Source organism: Bacillus rossius, chromosome 16 (genome assembly GCF_032445375.1).
Source record: "Bacillus rossius redtenbacheri isolate Brsri chromosome 16, Brsri_v3, whole genome shotgun sequence".
NCBI lineage: Eukaryota > Metazoa > Arthropoda > Insecta > Phasmatodea > Bacillidae > Bacillus > Bacillus rossius.
In genome coordinates this window covers 23,769,357-23,791,922 of record NC_086343.1, presented here as the reverse complement: position 1 = coordinate 23,791,922, position 22,566 = coordinate 23,769,357, and the positions used below count along the sequence as shown (strand labels likewise).

Genomic DNA, 22,566 nt, shown 5'->3' with positions numbered 1-22,566 from the left:
GCTGCTTATTCGTTTCCATAGTATGCAAGTAGTTGGTAAGCTCTAATTGTACACTTCTCATGTTAGTGAGTGAGCTATTGAGTCCAGTAAACCATTGCTTCAACTCATCCGAAATGGTTCTTAAGGCATGAGTAATCAATCCGGAAATACCGTCAACATAGTTTTTATTAACAGCATCATCAGGATCTTTAGGTGTAGCCACGCGTTTCAAACGTTTACCATCCGCACTGCATTGTCCATCATATGTAGGAATCAAACACGACTCATACTGACGTTTAAGACTCCCACCACCAAACTTGGAGACGCTATTGTTCATTCTTCAATGATGCACAACTATGAAGTGGTCGAAACCGCAACGATATCGTCCTTTAAGTAGGGGACTGTCCTTTACAATCACCAGAAACCCATGCTCATGTTTCCAGCATAATGAGCACATATCTTTAAAAATATTAAATGCCATGTCTGTGTTTACATGATCATCATAAGCGTGACGTAAATTAAGTTCGTCCATGCGGAAAAGTACTATAAAATTCGCGTTATCGCGGAGCAAATGTTTGGGTATACAGCTATATGTCTGACACAGGTATATGCAGTCTACCTTGGCATGTCTGCCCATGGAAAAGTACTCTTTAATTATGCCTTGCTTCTCGCACGCAACATCGTCGAAAATAATCACCGAATTAGGCTTCGCTTCGTCAGGGGGCACCACATTGGTATTATCGTTAAATGGAAAATACTCCACTCCTTCCACCGAGCGTAGAACTTTGGCTAAGCGCAAGTACTTTGGCTGTTGTAGTGATTTCGAGTATAGGTACACGTTTTCGAACCGAAGACCGTTTGGTTCCTCTAGTAAACTCAGTAGTACACACGTTTTTCCGCAGTTGGATGGGCCTGCGATTATGCATCGAACAGTTGAGGGTAATAAAGACCCATGTCGCGAATCACAAGCATCTACTTCATCATCATTAGTGATGCATACTGGTAACGACTCGCTCTGTGCTACGAGCTCCATGACACTGAGTGTAAACCTATAAAACAGGCATACTTATAAAGAATACTATCAGTTCGTTGTTATGACTCGAGCAAGAAGGAAGGTACAGAAAGGTGGAGGGTTAATAAATTCTGTTATTAACAAGCTACCAATTGAACTACACCTGCCAGGATATCAATACTGTGGTCCAGGGACGAAATTATCGAAACGACTAGCACGTGGTGACTCAGGCATAAATTCTCTAGACAAAGCATGCAAGCAGCATGATATTAGCTATTCGCAAAGCAATAATCTAAGTGACAGACACATAGCAGATGGTATATTAGCAGACACAGCTGCGCAAATTGCAAAGAATTCAGGGACGAAATTCGGGGAGAAAGTTGCGGCTTGGGGTGTAAATAAAATCATGCGTGTTAAACGTAAACTTGGATCGGGCATAAGACACAAACCTATGAAGAAAAAACAGAATAGGAAAGCACCCATAAAGAAGGGTGGACTGTTGCCCTTTATTTTCCCAGCATTGGCTGCGCTAGGTAGTTTGATTGGTGGAGCTGCAGGCATAGCCAAATCTGTTAACACTGCTAAGAACCAGGTGAAATTGCTAAGTCAAAATGCTCAGCATAATGCTAAAATGCAGGCACTAGCACACATTTCAAAAAACGGGTCCGGCCTCTTCTTGCAACCTTACCCAGTGATGGGAGGAGGAGGAAGGCAGAAACCAAGAAGCAAGAAGAAGGGAAACAAGAAACAATAATAAATAACTTACCGAAACGACCTCTTACCAATGTAGACTTAAAGATAGCAATAAAAAAATTAAAAATTCCCTACTTTAGAGATGTGTTTATGAGGAACAACCTACCAAGAAAACCATGGCATAACGAATGTGCTATTATTAATTTAGATTCCTCTGAAGGCCCTGGAAGTCATTGGGTTTCCTTTAGCAAGAAGGGTCTGAATGTTACATATTACGATAGTTTTGGAGATTTACCTCCACCCCTGGAACTAAGACAATATTTGAATCCATCAAATATAACCTACAACTATACTAGGCAGCAGAGAATGAACTCATGGAACTGTGGTCATTTATGCATACAGTTTCTGCTCTCTGTATATAAGAAACACAAGTGAGAGTTTAGGCTCACAGTTCAAAAACGAGGGAAAGTGGCACCACATAGAGAGACGTAATCGTATAACCTGAAATGTCGATTACGTTAATACTAACGGGAAACAGTTCGGAACTATGTTCCACACACTTTCCTCCATTGGAACTTAGTGGTGGAGAGTGGGAAATGGCTCTTGTCGACTTTCACAGCTATAATAGCATTCCTAATGTACATGAAACAAACCATTATTTTCGTTATATCTTAAAGGGTGAAGAGCAGTCCCACGAGCTGATTCTACCAACAGGCAGTTATGAAATTGCGGACATTGAGATGTATGTGAAACAAAAGCTACCAGCTAACATCATCTTCACACTAAGAGGCAACCCCAACACACTACAGTGTGCAATGTATAGTGATGCAGCAATAGATTTTCGTGCAAATGATACTCTACGAAGCATGCTTGGCTTTGAAGCTGGAATCTACAAGGAAGGAATAGTACATGAATCAACACTGGCTGTGAATATCCTTCCAGTGAACGTCATACGTATTACAACCAATATCGTCGGCAACAGTTTTCTCAACGGAAAGGTAAACAGCACGCTACATGAGTTTGCTCCACTTGTACCACCCGGATATAAAATAACGGAACTACCAAAAAGTCTCATTTATACTCCAGTCACCGTCAAGAGAATACAGGAACTGATTGTGCGGGTTGTTGACCAGGACGGTTACCTAATTAACTTTCGAAACGAACAAATCACTTTACGTCTACATCTGAGGAAATATGGGCGTGAAATACTTTAATCTGTATAAAGGTAGGGGAGTGACGAAACCTAGAGTCAGTGGATCACGAGACCTCAAGCGACTAACACGTGTAAACGTACGCTTACTTAAGAATTTGGGGTATAAAGTTAATCAAAATGGCCGATAGTATTTTAGAAATTGAACAGCCGATACAATACGATGATGACATTACCAAAAGTGAATACCATTCTTATAGGCCATTCCTACATGGTCCCTATGAAGCAAGCTCTGAGGTAAGAATTTCAATACAAAATGCTGATATCTACACTCTAATCTCCAAGAGCATTCTACGCATACGTGGCACTTTCACCAAGGCAGATGGTACAGCACCGGATAATGCAAAAATTATAAACAATGGAATAATGCATATGATGAGTCGGATAGCATATGAGCTGAATGGTGTTCAGATTGATGAGTGTCGAGATGTGGGGACTGTATCTACCGTGAAAAACTACTTGTCACGCACAAGTGATGAAAATGGACTTAGTGAAATGTCAGGGTGGAGTCTCGAAGAGAACTACAGCCTTCCTGTTACTGCAGCTGGACAGTTTGAGATTTGTGTGCCACTAAACCATCTGCTCGGATTCGCAGAAGACTATAAGCATATTATCATAAATGCAAAGCAAGAGCTAGTGATAGTATTGGCAAATACATTTACTAATGCCATTGTAGATGTAAGTGTCCAACCACAACAAGTGTCATTAACTCTAAATAGCTTCGAATGGCTTGTTCCACAGATCACTGTTTCACCATCCCAAAGAACACGGCTTCTTCGACTGGTGGAGAAGGGAAAAAATATCGACCTAGCTTTTAGATCGTGGAGCATAGAATCATATCCTAGTTTACCACATGCTCAAACAATTTCTTGGAATGTGAAATCGAGTTTTTCCACAGAGAAGCCACGGTATATAATCGTAGCATTTCAAACTGCTAGACATAACACCATTAATGCTGATAAATCGAGATTTGATCACTGCGACGTAAAGAATATCAAAGTATACCTCAACTCAGAAAGCTACCCCTACATTGATTTAGAAAACAATTTCACTAATGGATATTACTTACTTGCATATAACATGTATGCAAACTTCCAGTCGAGTTTCTATGGACGGCAATGTGCACCGCTTTTGACTCCTCAAAGTTTCAAAGACAGAGCAACTCTGTTTATGTTTGATGTATCTCGCCAGGATGAAAGGATTGCTTCAAATGTAATAGATTGCAAAATTGAAGTTACAACTTCAAGGAACATCCCTGCTTTAACTCAAGCCTTTGCGATTATACTACATGATAGACTTGTATCGTATAACCCAAGAGACAAAACTGTTAAAATACTGACCTAGAAAGGATATTGGCTTAGTCTCGTCTCGACTGCCATGACGAAATGTGTAAACCTCCAAGGCTTCTCAAGTCAGTATGGGTTTATTATCAAGGAACTTAGCATTGCAGATGAAGAAGGAAATGTAATAACACGTAACTTTCAACCTCCATTTAAATGGCGATATCTCACCAGGAAGCATCAAAAAACAAATGCTTGGCTCACTAGAAATTTTCATGGTTTACATTGGGAACACGGACTCTTTCCTTATGCTTCAATACCCAACATATTGACAAGTCATCTGACCGGACCTGTATTGGTTGTAGGAATAGAGCAGAAACGGTGGCTGGCTAGCTATTGTAAGCATAATGTGCTAATATTAGATGTACAAGCAGAATATGACTGTCCATCATTGAAAGAATTAAATAAATTGTACACGTGCAATAATACATGTCCAGGTCCGATCTCAAGACACAATGCAAGCATGCTTAGGGCTTGGATGGTTGATCACCGCGTTGGAATGTTGGAGGGCGTCAGCAAGGCGGTGGGGACAACAACGGAAGCAACGGTACATGTGACTGGACTGGAGGGGGGTCCTAACGGTATAAATTGACATCAACACCCTAGACACAGCAGTCAACTCATAGTCGAGTGGGTATAGTGCTGCTGCTACAAATTCAAGCAAATGCCGTTCGATCCGTCTGCAAAGTATGCGGAAGTAACGCCGGGATTTCGCCGTGTGAACTACATCACCGAGGATGGATACTTTCAACTAGAGGTCTGCAACTTCGGTCATCACTGGACCAGTGATTGTGACGAGGAGGCTCCGGACATCATCGAGACATCCTGCAACAAGGTAGATTGTGTCGTCCATTATCTAAGACCTGACAGTACATTCCCTACAACATTAGAAGCGCTTAAGGCTGCATCAGCGACTGAAACTATAAGCTCGGAACCAGACTATTCCTCAGTAAGGTGCGAGTTGCGGCGCAACACCGATCCGGAGGCAGTTATTAGTTGGAAGGAACAGTGTGACGGGTTTATTCACAACACCACCTACGTTAACCATCATTGGTACACATCCTGCAGCTTTCTACTGTGTAGACTCTACCGCTTCACACCCTTCAGTTAAATTTGTAAGCTAAGAAGCAATTTGAAGGTTCGTGCGGTTGTTATTATGTCTTCACGCTATGACAATGATTTCAACAGCTTGTGGCGGAATACGTGTGAATGTATTAGGACCATACCCTTAGAGGACATACCAAGTGAAGCAGAGGATGAGGAAACATTTCTACACAATTGGTTTGAAATCGAGTACTGCAGACAACATGGGCGACGCTGGTCACGTGAAGAGCCGTGGGGACGATCCCCTGAGCGTGATCGTTCGCCAATAGAGTCCGCACATCAAGTTTTTAGAGATGTACCTACAATTCAACCTGCTCGTGAACCAATGTTACCACCAATCATCGCTGTCGAACCACTGCCAATTGCATCTCGTCAATCACCTCCTACATCAATCAAAGAGAGACCGTCACCTCCATCAATTGTGGGGAAACCAGCACAGACATCGCATCTCATGCTAGGAGCAAATCTAACGTCTAACTTTATAAACGTAAGTGAATCAGCAATTAACATCTCATAGAGTATAGTATACAACTGAAAACAATTTTAACAATGGACTGTTCTAATAAATGCTCTACTCTATGGAATTGCATAACAGACATATTTATCCAAGTGATACATATATTTTTAAATACGACCCTCGCCTCGTGCGATGGCAGTCGAGCTGAAACTGTGGTGGTGTAAGGACCTACAGCAGAAGTAGTTAACCAAGATGTCTAACTTTCAACCGAACATGATATACTCCAGTGTAACGCCCGGTCTAGGTACTGTTGATTACAGTGAGTCTATCGACGGGGTTTTAAAACATTTTTCGGAGAGATGTGACGCTGTGTTTCACGTGAAACAGGTTTTAAACCCAGGACCTCAAGATACACCTCTAGAAGTTATCAACTGTCTGGGCTATGGACATTGTAGTGTGAATATGATGAGAGACGACACAGTTCTCCCTGCAACACCTGAAGAGGTTTTCGCACATGCATTCAACCTACCAGCTATTCGGTCACCACCAGCATCTGCATGTGGCCAGACTTCGCCAGTACAGACATCAACTGCCTGTACCCAGATGGGTGCTACATCGCCAGCACCTACTACATCAGTAGCAGTCCAGCCTAAACGCCGGCGTCAGCTTCGCCTTCCTACATCTCGCAAGAGTCGAACCCGAGATCTCAGTCATCTAGGTCCGATCAGTGAAGACACCACTCAAGTATGTTCCACAGAAAACACTAGTGATGAAAGAACTGTTGAGATTGCCCGTGTAGCTGTACGTTCATTACTTCTGGAACTATTGAGCAAAGTATAATGTTATTTATATCAATTTTCTCTTTAATATGTATTTCAGAGTTTATTATACTCTATGTAACTTGTAGTTATGCTTAATATTTAGGTATTGGGTCTCGAGTTAATGTTGCCTTTGTCACTATGATGTGTAGTGTGTGAATATTATGTGATTTTATTACTCGTTATTTACTTCTTTTAAATCATCGATTGTTCTTAACCCTTGCTGTTTGTAATAAGATTTAAATAAATATGTGTTTAACATTTACGTTGTTTGCTTTAATTTCAAAACATTTAATTGCCGCTATTATTGAATTGTAACTATAAGTTATTAGTCTCCTCAGCTAGAGTGATTGCTTTAATACATAAATTCTAACACTACCTTCGAGATGTCTTCCGCCACTACGAGAAGAGAGAGAGACTCTACACAACACCAATATTTTATAAATACTCTATCATATTTAATAAACATACATTAATAAATAATAATAATAATATGGCTACAGGTTCCAAACTTATCTCGACTGGTTACACATTGCATAACACTTGTAGGTTTTTAAATTCAAACTTGGCACCATCCGGCGACAATACCTTGAATTAAAGATGGCCGACAGTGGTGCCATCCGGTAGCGACTTTATGAATTAAAGATGGCGATGGTGGCGCGCTCCGGCGGTAACTTTAGGAATTAAAGATGGCGACGGTGGCACACTTTGGTAGCAACACTAGGAACTAAAGATGGCGATGGTGGCATCATCTGGTATCGATTGTATGAACTAAAATATGGCGACGGTGGCGCCATCTACCAGCCAACTTGAGAACCAAGATGGCGACGCCTCTGGCAACTAATTTTTGAATTTGGCGCGCGATACTAGCGACATCTACCAGCCAACTTGAGAACCAAGATGGCGGCGCCTCTGGTAACTAATTTTTTGAATTTGGCGCGCGATACTAGCGACATCTACCAGCCAACTTGAGAACCAAGATGGCGGCATGCGACACCTGCCTGCCGACTCCCTAACTAATATTTGAATTTGGCGCCATCTGGTAGTCTGTGCTGGAATTAAAGATGGCGATGGTATAATAATAATTTGAATTTCATGCATTTGGGAAGGCAAAGACACCCTCCCCCCTTTTATCATAAAACTTGACGTCAGTACGTGGCATATATAGATTATTTATTCCACCATATCCCAATTGGTCTCGTGGTCTAGTGGTCAAGGTGTCCGCCTCGTAACCACGACATCCTGGACGTTTTCACGTCCCATGGATCGAATCCCAGCCTCGTCACTGAAATTATTTTAGTTAAAGAAAAAAAATAAAATAATCCCTGCTGCTATCTGGTGGCGACCAACAGAACTATATGACGTCGCAAGATGGCTGCCTCCAGCAGACGGAAACAAGATGGCGGCATGCAGCAGACGAAACAAGATGGCGGCCACCAGCAGACGAAAACAAGATGGCGGCCACCAGCAGACGAAACAAGATGGCGGCTGATGATTACATCGAATTTCAAAAGTTCGAAAAAAAAAATTCAAATCCAAGATGGCGGCCGTGACGAAAAGTGCAACAGTGACGTTACGATTCGAAGTTGGTGGAAATTTTTAGAAATATAAAATGGCGGATGGATTAGCATGGATTAACATATGGATTAGCATGGATTAGCATATGGATTAGCATGGATTAACATATGGATTAGTATGGATTAGCATACAGATTAGCATAGATTAGCATATGGATTAGCATAGATTGGCATAGATTAGCATAGATTGGCATAGATTAGCAAGGTCAAAGGTCAAGGTCAAAGGTCATGATGACGTCATCCAAGATGGCCGCCGATGACGTCATCCAAGATGGCCGCCGATGACGTCATCCAAGATGGCCGCCGATGACGTCATCCAAGATGGCCGCCGATGACGTCATCCAAGATGGCGGGCTCCTGGCTCCTCCGCCTGTGCTTGAACCCCCTATTTCCAACTACTTACACAAATTGTGCTTTAAGCAAATGTGCATTAATACGTTTTATTTGTTTGTCTAATTGCTATAATATTATTAAATACATAGCTCAGACCATTGGTTTGATTATTGCATACTAGGTATTCCTATATCCTTTATGTTTACTTAAAATTAAAATAAAATTTAATGTTCACAAGTAATTTAAACAAAAAAATATATATTCTCTAATTAAAACACCTACTTTATTAGGAAATGAATGTCCATAAGTTATTAATGAGTAAACTAACACTTCATAGAAACACCGCACGTGTTAACTTAAATGAAAATGCGAGATGGTTTTCCTTCACTATAAATATCTAGTTTATTATGGAAACTACTACTGTCTTAAACTTTGCGTTTTCCTTTGTCTCACTTGGTAACAAATAATAAGTAATTAATTAACATATATAAAAAGTGAATCGGTAGCATTTTAAACTGTTAAAATGAAATTAGCTCAATTAATAGTTATGTAATAGTTAGTAGATTAGCTATTTGAGCCATATGATTAATGTAATATTATAAATATATCATAATAGATTAAATTAAAGCAAACCAAATTCCCATGTATACTTCAAATTTTATATTTCTTGTTTTTGAAAGTAACAATGTTTATGTTGCAAATCAGAAGCGGCCGGTGATGTTAAATTATGGGTGTTCACACACTCATACATACACACATGCTAACACATATGCACTCATAAAGAAAAAAAAGACCTCCTACCTTACTGCGTTCTTGAAGCCTGTTTTGGTGTCAGATTATCTGTGTTGGTGCGGCACCGTAGCAGTTACTGCTTATCTTGGAGTCGTGAAAGATATATTTCGTTTATTACACAAACTCATGTCTGTAATTGTAGCCCGAATTAACACAACGAAGCTTATTGAGCAGACTAGTTGTTTTTTTAAAAGATTTTAAATTGTAATTCAAATGGTAGATCGCTGATCAAGCCTCACATAAATAATAAAAAATTATGTTTGATGTTCTTGATTTTTCAAATTTGTGGCTGGGCTTAAGCTTATCAAAGTGTTGCGCCTGAAAGCAATGTGAAGCTAAAAAATATGATTTTACAAACTTTAATGCTACAAAGGTATTGCACCATTATTTATTTGTAAAAAAAAATCCATTCTTCTGGTTTTCAGCTGAGCAAACTTGTTGATGACTATGATTAAAATCATGCATGCTATTTATTAGTCTTTTTTTTCTATTGACAACATTGCTAAAGCAGTAAGTCTTTCTTCTGACATAGTGTTCCTAAATTTTTAATTGTTAACTTTTCCTTGTAGTAAGTTTTCTGTTCGCTAAAATTGTTTGTACGGAATTCATTATGGCGATTTTTATAAATTGTACATGTTTGCTATACGCGCCAAATAACGCAGTCACATTTTCACAGTTAAAGTCTTACAACAAAGGGAAACTTAATAACATACCTCAGAAAAATGTTGTCCTGCGTAAGGCACAGAAAAATATTTTACAAACGCACAGTCCCACTAATTATTTAAAAATATTTACGCTCGCATTGAACCACACGCAAATACTTGTTTCTACTGGACGTAAAAAACTGAAAACGGAAAGTTTGTTTGGTTAGGGGTGATAGTATTGGAGTGGACAATACTGGAATCTACCGGGCTGATTCATAAGTTATGACTTACTTCTCTGATCAGTGCTGCTGTGCGTGCTCAAATTTGGAACTACATCAGAGTCGTGCACTCGTCCAATGATAAATGTCCCGTAGGAGGTGACGTAATTCCTTCGTGCGCATGCGCAAAAGGACCGAGGCAGGCATGCAGGCAGCGCGTTTCGTGCACAGATCCATTGTGAACATTACAGCGTTGCCGTATCGCCGCAATCGAAAAAATGAAAACAGATGTCCGTGACAGATGCAAACAAAGCGACGAGTGTAACTCAGGTAGCTGCCACTGGTAAAAGTAGATAAAAAGGAACTTTTAACTCTACAAAATAAATAAATGTTCTGTAGAAAACTGGGTGTGCACGTGCACTTGTGCTCTTTAATACCGGCCGCTACTGTTGCAAATAGATGTTTCGACTAGTAATTGTATTAAAATACGGTCCAGTTTGTTAAAATTCACTAAAAAGTTAATACTTTAAAGTTTCCGCACACGCTACTAAAATATTAGCCTTAAATATTTTTTAAAAAAAATTTAACACTAAGTATACGTTTGTGTATTTGTTTTTGCTTAAACGACTTAAATCAGTCTGTAATAATTACTACAAACAAACCATAACCTTACTACACTGATTGAACATTGTATTCTATCAAGGCAACTGAGAAATTAAAAGGAGAATATTTAATATAATAATTGTAAGCCAGTTTTCTTATGTATTTTAAAACTTGAGATTACTTTTCACTATGACTATTGTAGATTACCGAATATATTCCAGGGTAGTTTCACTATCAAGAAACTTTCATTTGGCACACCATTGCGTTTGGTATGTCCCCTAATGTTTACGAAAGTGACTATATACGTAGGTCAGCCATCTTTGCGTCACACTTCCGCTCATCGACTTCAGTTCAATTTCCACGAAATGACTCCTACCAAATGGGAAGCCTAAGATGTCCATCAAGTTCTGTCCCTGCCCGATTACACCCGAACAATTCACCTTCGGCCAACCTCGGGTTTATTTATATAAATTTATATTTCTCTGTTTATTTTAATGTAGCTATACTAACCTAACTAACCGTCCATAGTGTTTTAAAGTGTTTTAATGTAGCTAACCTAACCGACCACTTTTAATATTTGAATTCATTTTTCCTGCGCAATTTTTTTTTTTTTCCTAGCCTAAGTTAATTCTAAGTGTGTAGGGGAGGGTCCAGGTTAGGGGAGGACCTAAGTGTGTCTCAGGCCGAAGCCTATACACTCTACCATGCGGGTTTTTAACCATGCAGGACAAGGGCGCGTGCATCGTGTGCTATTGGGGTTTACTGGCCAGCCATGGCTGCAATTGGCGCCATGACTGACGCCCCATTGGTCGCCTAGCTTAAAAGCTAGCTAATGTGACCCAGGTAAAACCTGCATAGACACAGGGAAAACCCTGGGCCGGTTCATGCGGGGATCAATTAACATGCATTAAGCAAGCAGGTAACTACTGGACAAGAGGAAGAAGGGTCCAGGTAAGAAGAGTTGGAGGGGCTGAAAAATCAACCATGCTGGAGTTGGGTGCTTGGGCCTTGCGGCCCGCATTTAAAGGTTGGGAACTCCTGGGTTATTATTAACCAGGGGCGCAAGCGCCCCCAGGGGCGGGCGACTTCACTCGTCAGCCCAGCCACAGCTGCCCAGGCAGCCACAGTTAAAACAGAAGTGGGCAGACGAGCCAGTAAACCGGCTCGAACTGCTGGCTCTCGGAGCGAAAGGCAGCCTGACATTGCTCCATCTTCATCTTCCTTCTTCCAGTCAACAGCCAACGACCTTTCAAGCCAGGGTGGGGGTAAGTCGTTCAGGCGAATGAAGTATCTTGCGAGTCGGACCCTCTTGCCCCCCAAATTCCCGGGTTGGTTGAAGGTCGCGCCGCCCAGGCTACCACTGGCTCCAACAGGGCCCCAACTTGAAGGCGCCGCCATCTCTTCCTTCAGAATTCCGATGCTGTTCAGTTCCGTTGCGCGCGCGGCAGTCCACAGCTCCGCAAGTTCCAGCCCGCAGTTCGTCTACACTTCGCTACTAAGGCACATCGAGCTCCCCTGCGGTGCCTTCGCCGACGAAGCTGCTTTCTGCCGCGCGCCGAGCTACATTCAGGCTACCTTTCTCCCCGACAGCCGTGATAACGACTCCACAGGCCGGCCATTGGTCCGCGGACTGCTATTGGTTATTCACAGCCACCCCAGCGAGATTGCAACTCTCGGGCTGGGCTCCCGTATCCGCCACCCGCGGGACGCGGTCGGTAGCAGTTGGCGCTGCTAGGCCGCCCCCAGCACGCACACAAAACCAACACGCACTGCCAGCCTTCGGTTACCCAATAGGGCGCAGGGAACTCCCAGCCAACAGCCCGCGAGAGAGATGCGCACGCCCCGAGAGACGACCACCGACTTTTTCCTGCGCAAAAAATAAAACAAATTCCGAAGTTGGCCGAAGGTGAATTGTTCGGGTGTAATCGGGAATGGCAGAACTTTATGTGCATCTTAGGTCTCCCCTACCAAACGCCGTATACCGAGAGCTTGAGATGTTTTACACTTCCGAATGTGTGGTGGTTTTCGCCAACGCATTGAAGAGACATGCGAAACTTCCAGCACTCGAATCGCTGGATACTGCAAGACACGTTGCTGCGTGTGTAACGTACTATATAAATTGTTGTGTGAGTGACTCCATGGGCGTTGCAAGGATATATATATATTTTTTTTTGGGGGGGGGGGAGGGGACTTCAATTGATTTAGTTGTTTGAGGAATATCCATCCCCTGGAAAAAAAAAAAAAAAAAAAAAGCGGGGGGTCATATCTGCTGGTGCTATATCCACACAAAATCATTAATTTAAACATCAGGAGAAACTACGAAACTAAACATATTATTGGAAGGGACGAAATTGAAGACTGTGTCGTCGTCGTCCCCCCCCCCCCCCCCCCCCCCCGTGAGCGACTCAGGTGTTCGCCGAGTATTGCCGCCTGGTGGTGGGCCACCCGCCAGCTCCTAGCATCGCCGCGCGGGCCCGTGGCCACTTCCAGAAGTTGGCTGCCTGAGTCGGCCCTGACGTCATCGCCTCGTGCCCGAGTGGCGACCACTACAGTATGGGACCTTCTGGAGGGGCTTGCTGGTATAAACGGGGGGGACCCAGCAGACCAAGCGGCAGAAGCAGAAGACAAGAGGGTGTGCCTATACTGCCCGAGCACAAGCTACTGCCGAAGCCGCCTTCACAACCGCACCGACCGCTGCCACGGAACGAAACTCAGATGGACTTAGCCGTATTAAACTGGTAAGACACCGATTTTGATGTTAACCCGTCTTTATAATTGCTTCCATAGTGGGGGGGGGGGGGGGGGGGGCAATTCAAAATAACGAACGATAACCAAAATTGGAGGGTACAGTTTGGTGTTGCAGCCACATATCTATCATTTCCATCCAAAATTTAATTACATCACTGGATAGCTAAAGTATTCAAAGAATTCGTTAAGCTAAGTGAGGACTGTGACGCATCGCGCGTGGTGGAGGGGGGAAGCGCCGCCATTTTGAGGTAATTTTGCATTTAGTATAACTTTTGATTCGGAGAATCTACGACGTTCGTTTTGAGTTTCAATCGTCAGCTCTCATCAAAATCTATCGATTGCATATATAAAACATTAGTGTAAAATAGTTACAGTGAATATATATGGTGTTAAAATATATATATATATATATATATATATGTCTGTCTATACGCGTCAAAAAGCCAAATCCGAATCCACGTATTCACGTACAACACACGGCCGTGTCCATGACACAGCCACACCCCATTTTTTTATATTTTATTTGCAAACAATGACTTGGCTTATCTTCGCCGAGTGCCGAGTGTAGAACCAGGAACGTCGATAGGGAATAGGTAACGACTAACATAAATGTGGAGTTAGTTGTACGAGCGGACATCTACAAAGGACGTGTGCAGTACGACCCAGACTTTGGGAACTTGGTAGCAAACACAAGCCGAGGAAACGGTGACGGGAGTTTTCTTAAGCGAATGAAAAAAGAGTATTGCAGTTTGTTGCCGAAGGGCTCTGTTGGAAACGGGAGTAGCGTTTGCATTTAGGCGACGTTCAAAATTGAAACGTAAGGCAGTAGTTCAAACGAGGCTGTTAAATGTTTTAAGTTTACTCTTTGCGATCACGATTGGCAGAGCACGAGTGACGGGCGAACAGGGTCGCTATCCAAAGAGTTTGTGTTCGCTGCCACACGGAACGCGAGCGCCATGCACGAGGGTAATTCGGGTGTATACCATTTGTCCGACTGTCCACTTCTCCGAATGACCACTTGTCCGAGCTCCTTTTGTCCTAAGGACCACTTGCCCGAGCGGCCAACTCTCCGAGCTCTGAGGGGCGGATGGTGTCTCCCACCCGCGCGACCTTGCTCCGCCCTGCCTCCTCCTTGACAGCCAATCCCAGCACGGCCGATAGCCCGCCAATCATCAATAACAGTTATCACACTGGGAGGTGGCTACCGAAACTAAAACCGCTCGTACAATTACGTACATAAAGCGGCTAAGTCGGACAGGCATGGCCCTAGTCGCCCCGAGAACGAATCCTCGGGCTGAGCACATTATCGACACATTACAGTTTAAGATAAAAATTCACGTTTCAGTTTCAAAACGTGTCTTAACGGTCGCTTTTTTTAAAAATATATTTTGTATGTTAATTCATGTGTACTAGTTGGAGACTGTGCAGCTGAGATTTCTACTCGCTGTCCCCGAGATCGTGGAGCGAGTCGGAAGTCGAGGCACAGCACGAGTGTCTGGAGGCGGGAGCCGGGAGTGCTGCAGCGAGGACTCGTGGGGCGAGTAGTTACAGCCAGCCAGCGAGTGCTCCACTTGCCGAGAGAACTCGTCTGCGCAGCCCCACAACTGTGACGTCGTGATAGAAGTCGAGTGACGTTTTAATTTGAACGCACTATTGAGAGCGGGTACATGCTAGTGCAGTCATACTAGGGGAAACGATTTCATGTTATCATTTTTGAGACCGCAATTTCGCATGACACTTGAACTAAAAATAATTTTCTCAGGTTGTGAGAAATTAATTGGATATTCTATTTTTTTTTATTGTTTATAATGAAGTTAATTTGTAAATATTGTTACGAACGTGAGCAAGGCCGGGACACGTGCAGGTGCAGAGCTGGCTGGCGGCTGCCGTAACATGATATGCGTCGCGCGCGCCTGGAAGATAACAAGTATGTCACTTTACCCCCCTCCTTCCCACCATTCCCCGCGCGGCGCCCTGCCTTTGACACGTAACTGAAACCTGACAGCTGTGGAGTTACGCGAGCCGCCGACACGTGTTTCGAGAGATTTCTGCCGTCGTGTCGGCGCGAAATGACGCGACTGGCCCCGGCCGCGCTCGTGAGTTCCAGAAATGGCGGCTTATATATAAAAAGAGGACGTCGGCCTCAGCAAGGGGAGTAAGTAGAGAGAGTTCAGGCTGGAACCTTCCCGCGGCGGAGTTTCTGGGGCGATAGTGCCGCGGGTGCGGCAGAGTGGCGAAGTCCTTGGACGAAGGTTCCAGGGCAGGGAGAGAGTTCAGTTCAGTGAAGTCGGGAGTTTTCCCGCGGCAGAGTTCCGAGCGAAGTTCCGAGCAAGGCCTTGAGTGGTTCTCGGCGAAGGCAAGTGCGTCGGCGGCGGCGAGGTGTGTCGATAGAGTCCCGCGGCGGAGATCCACGAGGGGTGCTGCGGCGAGAGTTGCGCCAGAGGTGCGGCCCAGCGAGGCGTGTGGATTGTAAGAAACGAGTGACTGGAGAAGCAACATTTTTAAGTGCAATTGATTAATTGCCATTATATAAGATTAATTGTAAGTGACATAAGTAGTGACAGTAAATAAAACAGTTTAGTGATAAAATCTTTAATTGGGCTATCCTTTACGAACCCCGCGGTAAATCGTAACAATATTTCAACTATTGTTAGCGCTGTCACTAACTGGTTTGCAGTGTATAAATTTATGACAGCCGATGTATTTAGTAAAGTTCAGTCTTTTTAAAGTTCAGGTGAACTGCGGCCTTAATTACGTATTCAGAAAATGTTTTGCATGTAATATTTAAATGAAATGTCTTTTAAATAATTTGTGTTTAATCTTATAATTATAGGTGTGTAGTTACGTATTGTATTGTGTTCCCAGAAAGTCGGTCGCTGATGAGTACAACTGTAGTAAAACACCAAGTGTATGAACCAGAGAACATGCCCAATTATTGATTGTCTCAAATTATGTTTGAAAATATAACTACATTTACGTATAGCACTTCGCTCGTTATTAGGAACTACAGTCTAGTGTTGCAGCTTCCGGGGTACAGCACTGGGCAAGAACGTGAACAAGTCTCAGTTCAGAAGTAGTGTTATGTTAAACCCATTTCCACTTCACAATTATGGGTTGCAGCATTCAAAGGATGTGATGAGACATTTGGCTATCCCCAATGAATTCATTGACAAGCAATCAGCAATCGGTTTTCTGGTAAGTTGTGGGTCTAAAAGTGTTCCAACGTTTTTATATCAGTGTTTCTTTAAACATGCGAGCAAAATACAGCCAAGTAATGCAATACTTGAAATAATTTTCGAATCGCTTATAAATAAACGTTTCTATGGCGTTTTTGAGCAGCGCAAACCATCGGTACTATACGGAATTAATTTATGGTACCTTTAGTAATTCATGTATTCATCCTTGGCTTTCATAAGTAAAAATTTTGTACGTCCTGTATTGGCCAACAGTCGCACAGAAATTTTGCAGAATGCCGTTTATCAACTGTTCAATGCTACGTATTCTGATGATGCCTTTACAATTGATGTAATAAAATACCCAAACTCACGTTAATAACACTTCTCCGTATTTTGGAAAGTAACTCGTTCTAGAAATTAAAAACGAAAAAAACTTGAAAATCAGAGTCGTTTGTTAATACTTAACTTATTTTTATTTCGTAAATATTTAAGTCTTACCTATAACATGTAATACTTAGCTACATTAAATTAAAAATATGTATTGAAAATCATTTCCATAACTTTTTCAGCACCAGAAGTTATAATTTCCCACATACAGTCTTCGGAACACAAATTGAGCAAATAATAACTTAAGTGAAGGTTTGTTTAGGTTAACTACATTAGTATATGAAACGTATTTAATAAGTGAAAAATACGTTATATCACCAAGAAAACGTTTCGGAAGGGGCTGTCTACAAAGAAAAGATGTATTCGCAAAATATGACATTAAATAAGAACATTAGTTCTTCCAACCGTTTACAAATTAATAGTCTTAAATACTGAACTTTTAAAGTTTCATTGGATTTTTTAAAAAAAAAAAAAACATAAAGGTTACACACGAATTTAAGTAATTTAGTAAAAAAAAAAATAACGTACCCTTCAAATAATAATCACAACCCCTAGCCGCCCTTCTGGAGCTACACTTGTAATGTAGCTTAACTAACCTTGCAAATAATTTCACTTTAATTACTATTTGCTTGATTACCCCGAAGCCGCTAACGTGCAGAGTTAGATGATTATTCCTACCATAGTTAAAAATACGTGCTACGGTCTGTTCGACGACGCCGACTTTAGGTTGTTGCAGAGCAATAAAACTGCAAAGAGGTTTAAAAAAAGGAAGGAGAAGAGAAATGTTCAACGGGCGAGGAGATTACAAAGAGGTACTGAAGCCGGCCACATACCTGAGCGCGCGGCGGCCAACAGTAGTAGCAGCAGCGGACACCAGAGGTTGGCGCAGTCAGTCATGGTCGCCGTCGGACGTTAGCTGGACCCCCCCGAGTGTTCGCCAGGCTGCCCGCGGCACGCTCGAACATGCACACAACGACACACGCCCCTTCGAGCCGCTGCCAACAATGGTTCTTTCGCCGGCGCGTCTACATCCCGAGCCCCTTGGCGAAGGGAGAGTGGCCGCGCGTTCCTCGCTTCCCCTTTCCTACACCCATCCCCCCCTCTACGTTCCTTCAGCGCACCCGAGTTCCCTCCCTCTTTCCAGCTCTCTCTCCCTCTCCCTCCCCTTACCAAAGGACTCGGACCAAAACAAACACACCGCCGAGGAGCGCTTCACGCACGAAAAACTGTCCCGTTACGCGCATTGTCCCGTAACGCTCATTGTACGCTTGCGCCGCATCTATCTCTCTTCCACTCGATTGGAACAACCATCGATTTGACTTTTTCGAGGCACATTAAACTTGAAACACTCCCATTCGTTTCCTACTTTTCCTATCATCGTCCTATCCTTAACAGAATAACACAGATTGGAAGAAGTTAAATTGCAAACATGTATACAAGTTATAGTTAAAATAATCTCTTCGTTAAAGTAATAAACATATTTGAATTAAAGAGTGCATATAAATGTGAATTTATCAATTAAATTGTAGATTTCATTTCACTCCTTCTTTGTATCCATACAAAATAGTGATAATTCTATAAAAATGATTCAATTTTATTCATAAAAGTATGCAATTATTTCATCAATGTTTTGTTATGACGTTGTCACGTTAAACTATCGTCCGTAAACCGACTTTACAGACAACAATTTTTTTTTTAAAGTTTTACTTCTTTAGGCATGTTATGGAAAAATGATGAGAATTAACTTTTACGATGAGCGGGCACCATGCAACGAAATTTTCACAGGAAGATGGCGCACTCATGTGTAAGCACATGAATCCGTATATAGACACTTTCATAAAAATTAGGAGACATACCAAACTTATTCGTGTGCCAAATGAAACGGTGTGATTGTGAATCTACCCTGGAATGTATTCGGTAAACTAAAATATTAATAGACTACAGTAACTTCGAGTTTTAAAAAAAAAAACATAAGTTATACTGGTATTACAACACTTTAATACATATTCTCCATACAATATTTCATCAGGATTCGTAGCACAGTGATTAAAGTGAACGGTTAATAAACTAGAGGGACATGGTTTAAAACTCGACAGTGGAATTTTTTTTTTTTTTTTTTAGTTACTTATTACTGGATTATACAAATTGTTCTTTAAGCAAATATATACATGAATACATTTAATTTTTTTATCGAATTGCTATAATATTATTAAATACATTATCAGTGTATTGGATTGATTATATCATTCTAGGTAGCACTATAACCTCTATTTTTACTTAAAGCAATAATAAATAAATTACGTTTGTTAGGGAATGAATTTTCATGAATTCAAATTGGTAATAAAATAGATATTTATAATTGTACAAATATCCTTTAATACTTAATAATTTATGGTCATCCAATAGTTAAAATATATACGTAATTGTGTGAGGTTTTGGATAAAATCACAAACCAAGGTCTACAGTGAATACAATAATTCAAAACTGTATCATTTAAAACAATTCCTGTTTAAATTTATTAACTAACTTACAGTAAACTTTACTATACTGAATATATTATTTTTAACTGTATACATCTAATTGTTTAAATAGATTTAATGTATGCAATTAATAATTTGATATTGTGAGGAATATAAAATTAATGAAAAAGTTAAAACAAACAGTACCATTGGGTATGGAACCCCAGCCTGCAAACTGTTAGGCTATGTGCTTGACCACCGCACTACGCCCCTGATTTGACAATATTTTAAAACATATTCCTGAAAAATCACTTCAACTAAACTAACGACTTCGGAAATTTTTTTTAAGGCATTGGTACATAATAGGCAATTTTCCAAGCACCCAAACAAATGAAAAAAATAGTAATCTGGGAAAAAGTTTCAAAAATTCAGACGGAATTAGGAATAATATCATATTTTAAATAAAACTCTCTTTTAACACAATGCTAATGTTGAATCAACTACTACTAGCATCTACTAGTAGCACCGTTAGCTTTACTAAGCCGACGAGACACGCCAAGACAAAGGATAGGAAATCCCCAGGCCTGTGTTTATGACTGTGACCGAGATTGAAACGTAAACAACGACCAGTGGTAAATATAATTGCAAAAAAAAATTTATGTAACGTGGATGTTATAAAATGGTTAGCGATCAAAATGAAAATTGAGTTATACATTCCAAAAGATTAAATAGTTGTAAAGAGTGTTAAATACACTTTTGAGTAAAATACTTTTTTTTTTTTTTAAGTTTCTATTCTGTCGCTATTTGAATTATAACCTACGCTATTTACGTTTTAAACAAATCACATGCCAAAACTCGACAAACAAAATAAACAAAATAAAAATCTGGACCTAGTGGATGTAGAGACGCATCACTGGAATCGAATGTCGCATACCTAGATATCTTTAAGTCTAGGGGACGCATGTAGGAATGCATGAGAATCCCTTGTGAGAAATCGGAAGCATAGCAAAGCTGGCAGCGACCAATATAATTCACTATGGGGTACCACTGGCCTACTAATCGGAAACAAACATGGTAACGTTTTGACGGACGGATGGAATTCCGCGGATCATCTGATTGGCTGCATGTCACGTGATTGACGGATGCGACAGATGAGTCCAGCTGAAGTCAAGGCGATGACTCATCAGTGTGTAAGGAAATGTCCAACCCTCGGGAGTGGAGCACTAGATGGGTTGACAGGGATAGGGGAGAGAGGATAATGAACAAAGCAGAGAGCCAGACAAGTATAAGACTCTTTGCAAGCGTTTGTTACAAATGTGCACCACCATTGATAAAATTATTGCTTAGTCTTATCTTTCAATTGAAATATTAACTACTTTGTTTTATCGACCAAGTACATTATTCGAGCGGGAATTTTCAACATCTAGTAGTGGCCACACACCCATATGTGTGTGTATATATATAGGTATATATATACCCATATGTGTATATATTACCCATATGTGTATATATACCCATATGTGTATGTGTGTGTATATATATATATATTGCTGCTGTAAAAGTTCGTTCTTTATTTTTGTGTTCCCCTAGGAGGGTAGTGAGTAGATTTCTCAAGACTAGGTGATCGTCACTGAAATGAAAGATTAGTTAGTTTAAGTACAAAAATTATCGCAAAAATTAGTTGGTTTTTTTTTCGGGATGTTAGTTTTCGCACGTCTTGTGATTATGACTAAAACGAAAGGTTGGTTGGGTTAGGCGAACGTGATTTGTTTGAAATTCTCTATTTCGTGTAAAAATAATATTTTTTCCCTAACCTAATTAGAACTATGCGTATTTGTAGGAGGGGTTCCGGTCAGGGAGGGACCTAGGTGCGTCTCAGGCCGAAGCCTATACGCCTAGTCATGCTGGGATTAGCCATGCAGGGAGAGGGTCGCATGAATCGTGTGCTTTGAGCGGGGATTGGCCAGCCATGACAGCAATTGGCGCCATGACTGACTCAAATATCTTAAAACTATGCTAAGTTGGGCCCAGATAAAACCTGCATAGACACAAAGGAAAAACCTGGACAAAGACATGCAGGTTCCAGTATATGTACATACGTTAATAGTGTAGGAGTATACATGATAGAGGATTGTCTGGATAAAGAGTTGGTTGGAGCAGAAAAGAGTCTGCCATGCGGTGTTATGGGGGCAATTGGGCGAGAGGTCCACTTTCATATCTCAGTCGCATGAGGATTGTGGTGACCAGAGACGCGAGCGCCCCTGGCGGTGGGTGGCTGCACTCGCTACCTATCCGACCTCAGCAGTTCTCCTAAAACTGAAGAAGGAAGGTAAAACAACAAACCTACAAGCTAGGTCATAGTGAGTAGTTTGCCCTGCAGATTATTTTTAAATGGGCGCACATTGCTTAGGCTATACTAATGATAATAGGCCAAAGCTAATTATTTCTGGATTTCATTTTTATAGTTTGTACTTGATTTTTGAAATTTTGTTGTCATATTTTACTATATTTTTATTTGCTATAATTATACGGCGTATGCAAATTACAGGCGAAAGGAGATAAAAGCATTCGTATTTTTATTAGTTATTTCATAAGCTAATTATCGTTGCGTTTAATTTTTTTTTTTCCACCGCGAATCAGCACGAACGAGCATTGAACTTCGGATATGTTCGGAAACTGATCGGGGGTCAATGACTATTGCCCTTACCTAGCGGTCCCCGCCAAGCTACTACAGTTCTACCATTGCGTGTTTCTAAGTTGTGTGTTTCTAAGTTGTGTGTTTCTAAGTGGTGAGTTTCTAAGTTATGATCTTTCTAAGTTGTGTGTTTCTAAGTTACGTAGATTTTTCCAAGTTTTCTAAGTTATGACAGTTCTAAGTTGTCACTTTCTAAGTCAAATGGTGTTCCCGATCTGACCCCTGAAGCGTCATATGCGTCGCATTGCGTGCCGTACTGCTGCGGTGTTGAATCGCTGGGGCTGGGGGCGATTCTCTCTCATAGGAAACTAATTAAAAAAT

The 22,566-nt window shown here is 41.4% G+C and overlaps 1 protein-coding gene across 1 annotated transcript in view; it reads right to left on the bottom strand.

Moving 5' to 3' along the window:
• Positions 1-18,149, bottom strand: part of LOC134539815 (uncharacterized) — an 82,469-nt gene extending 64,320 nt beyond the window's left edge. The window contains exon 1 of the mRNA XM_063382101.1: positions 17,925-18,149. Within this exon, the coding sequence (XP_063238171.1) occupies positions 17,925-17,988 (64 nt within the window). The 5' untranslated portion in view covers positions 17,989-18,149. The remainder of the gene's footprint in view (positions 1-17,924) is intronic.
• Positions 18,150-22,566: the final 4,417 nt, after the last annotated feature.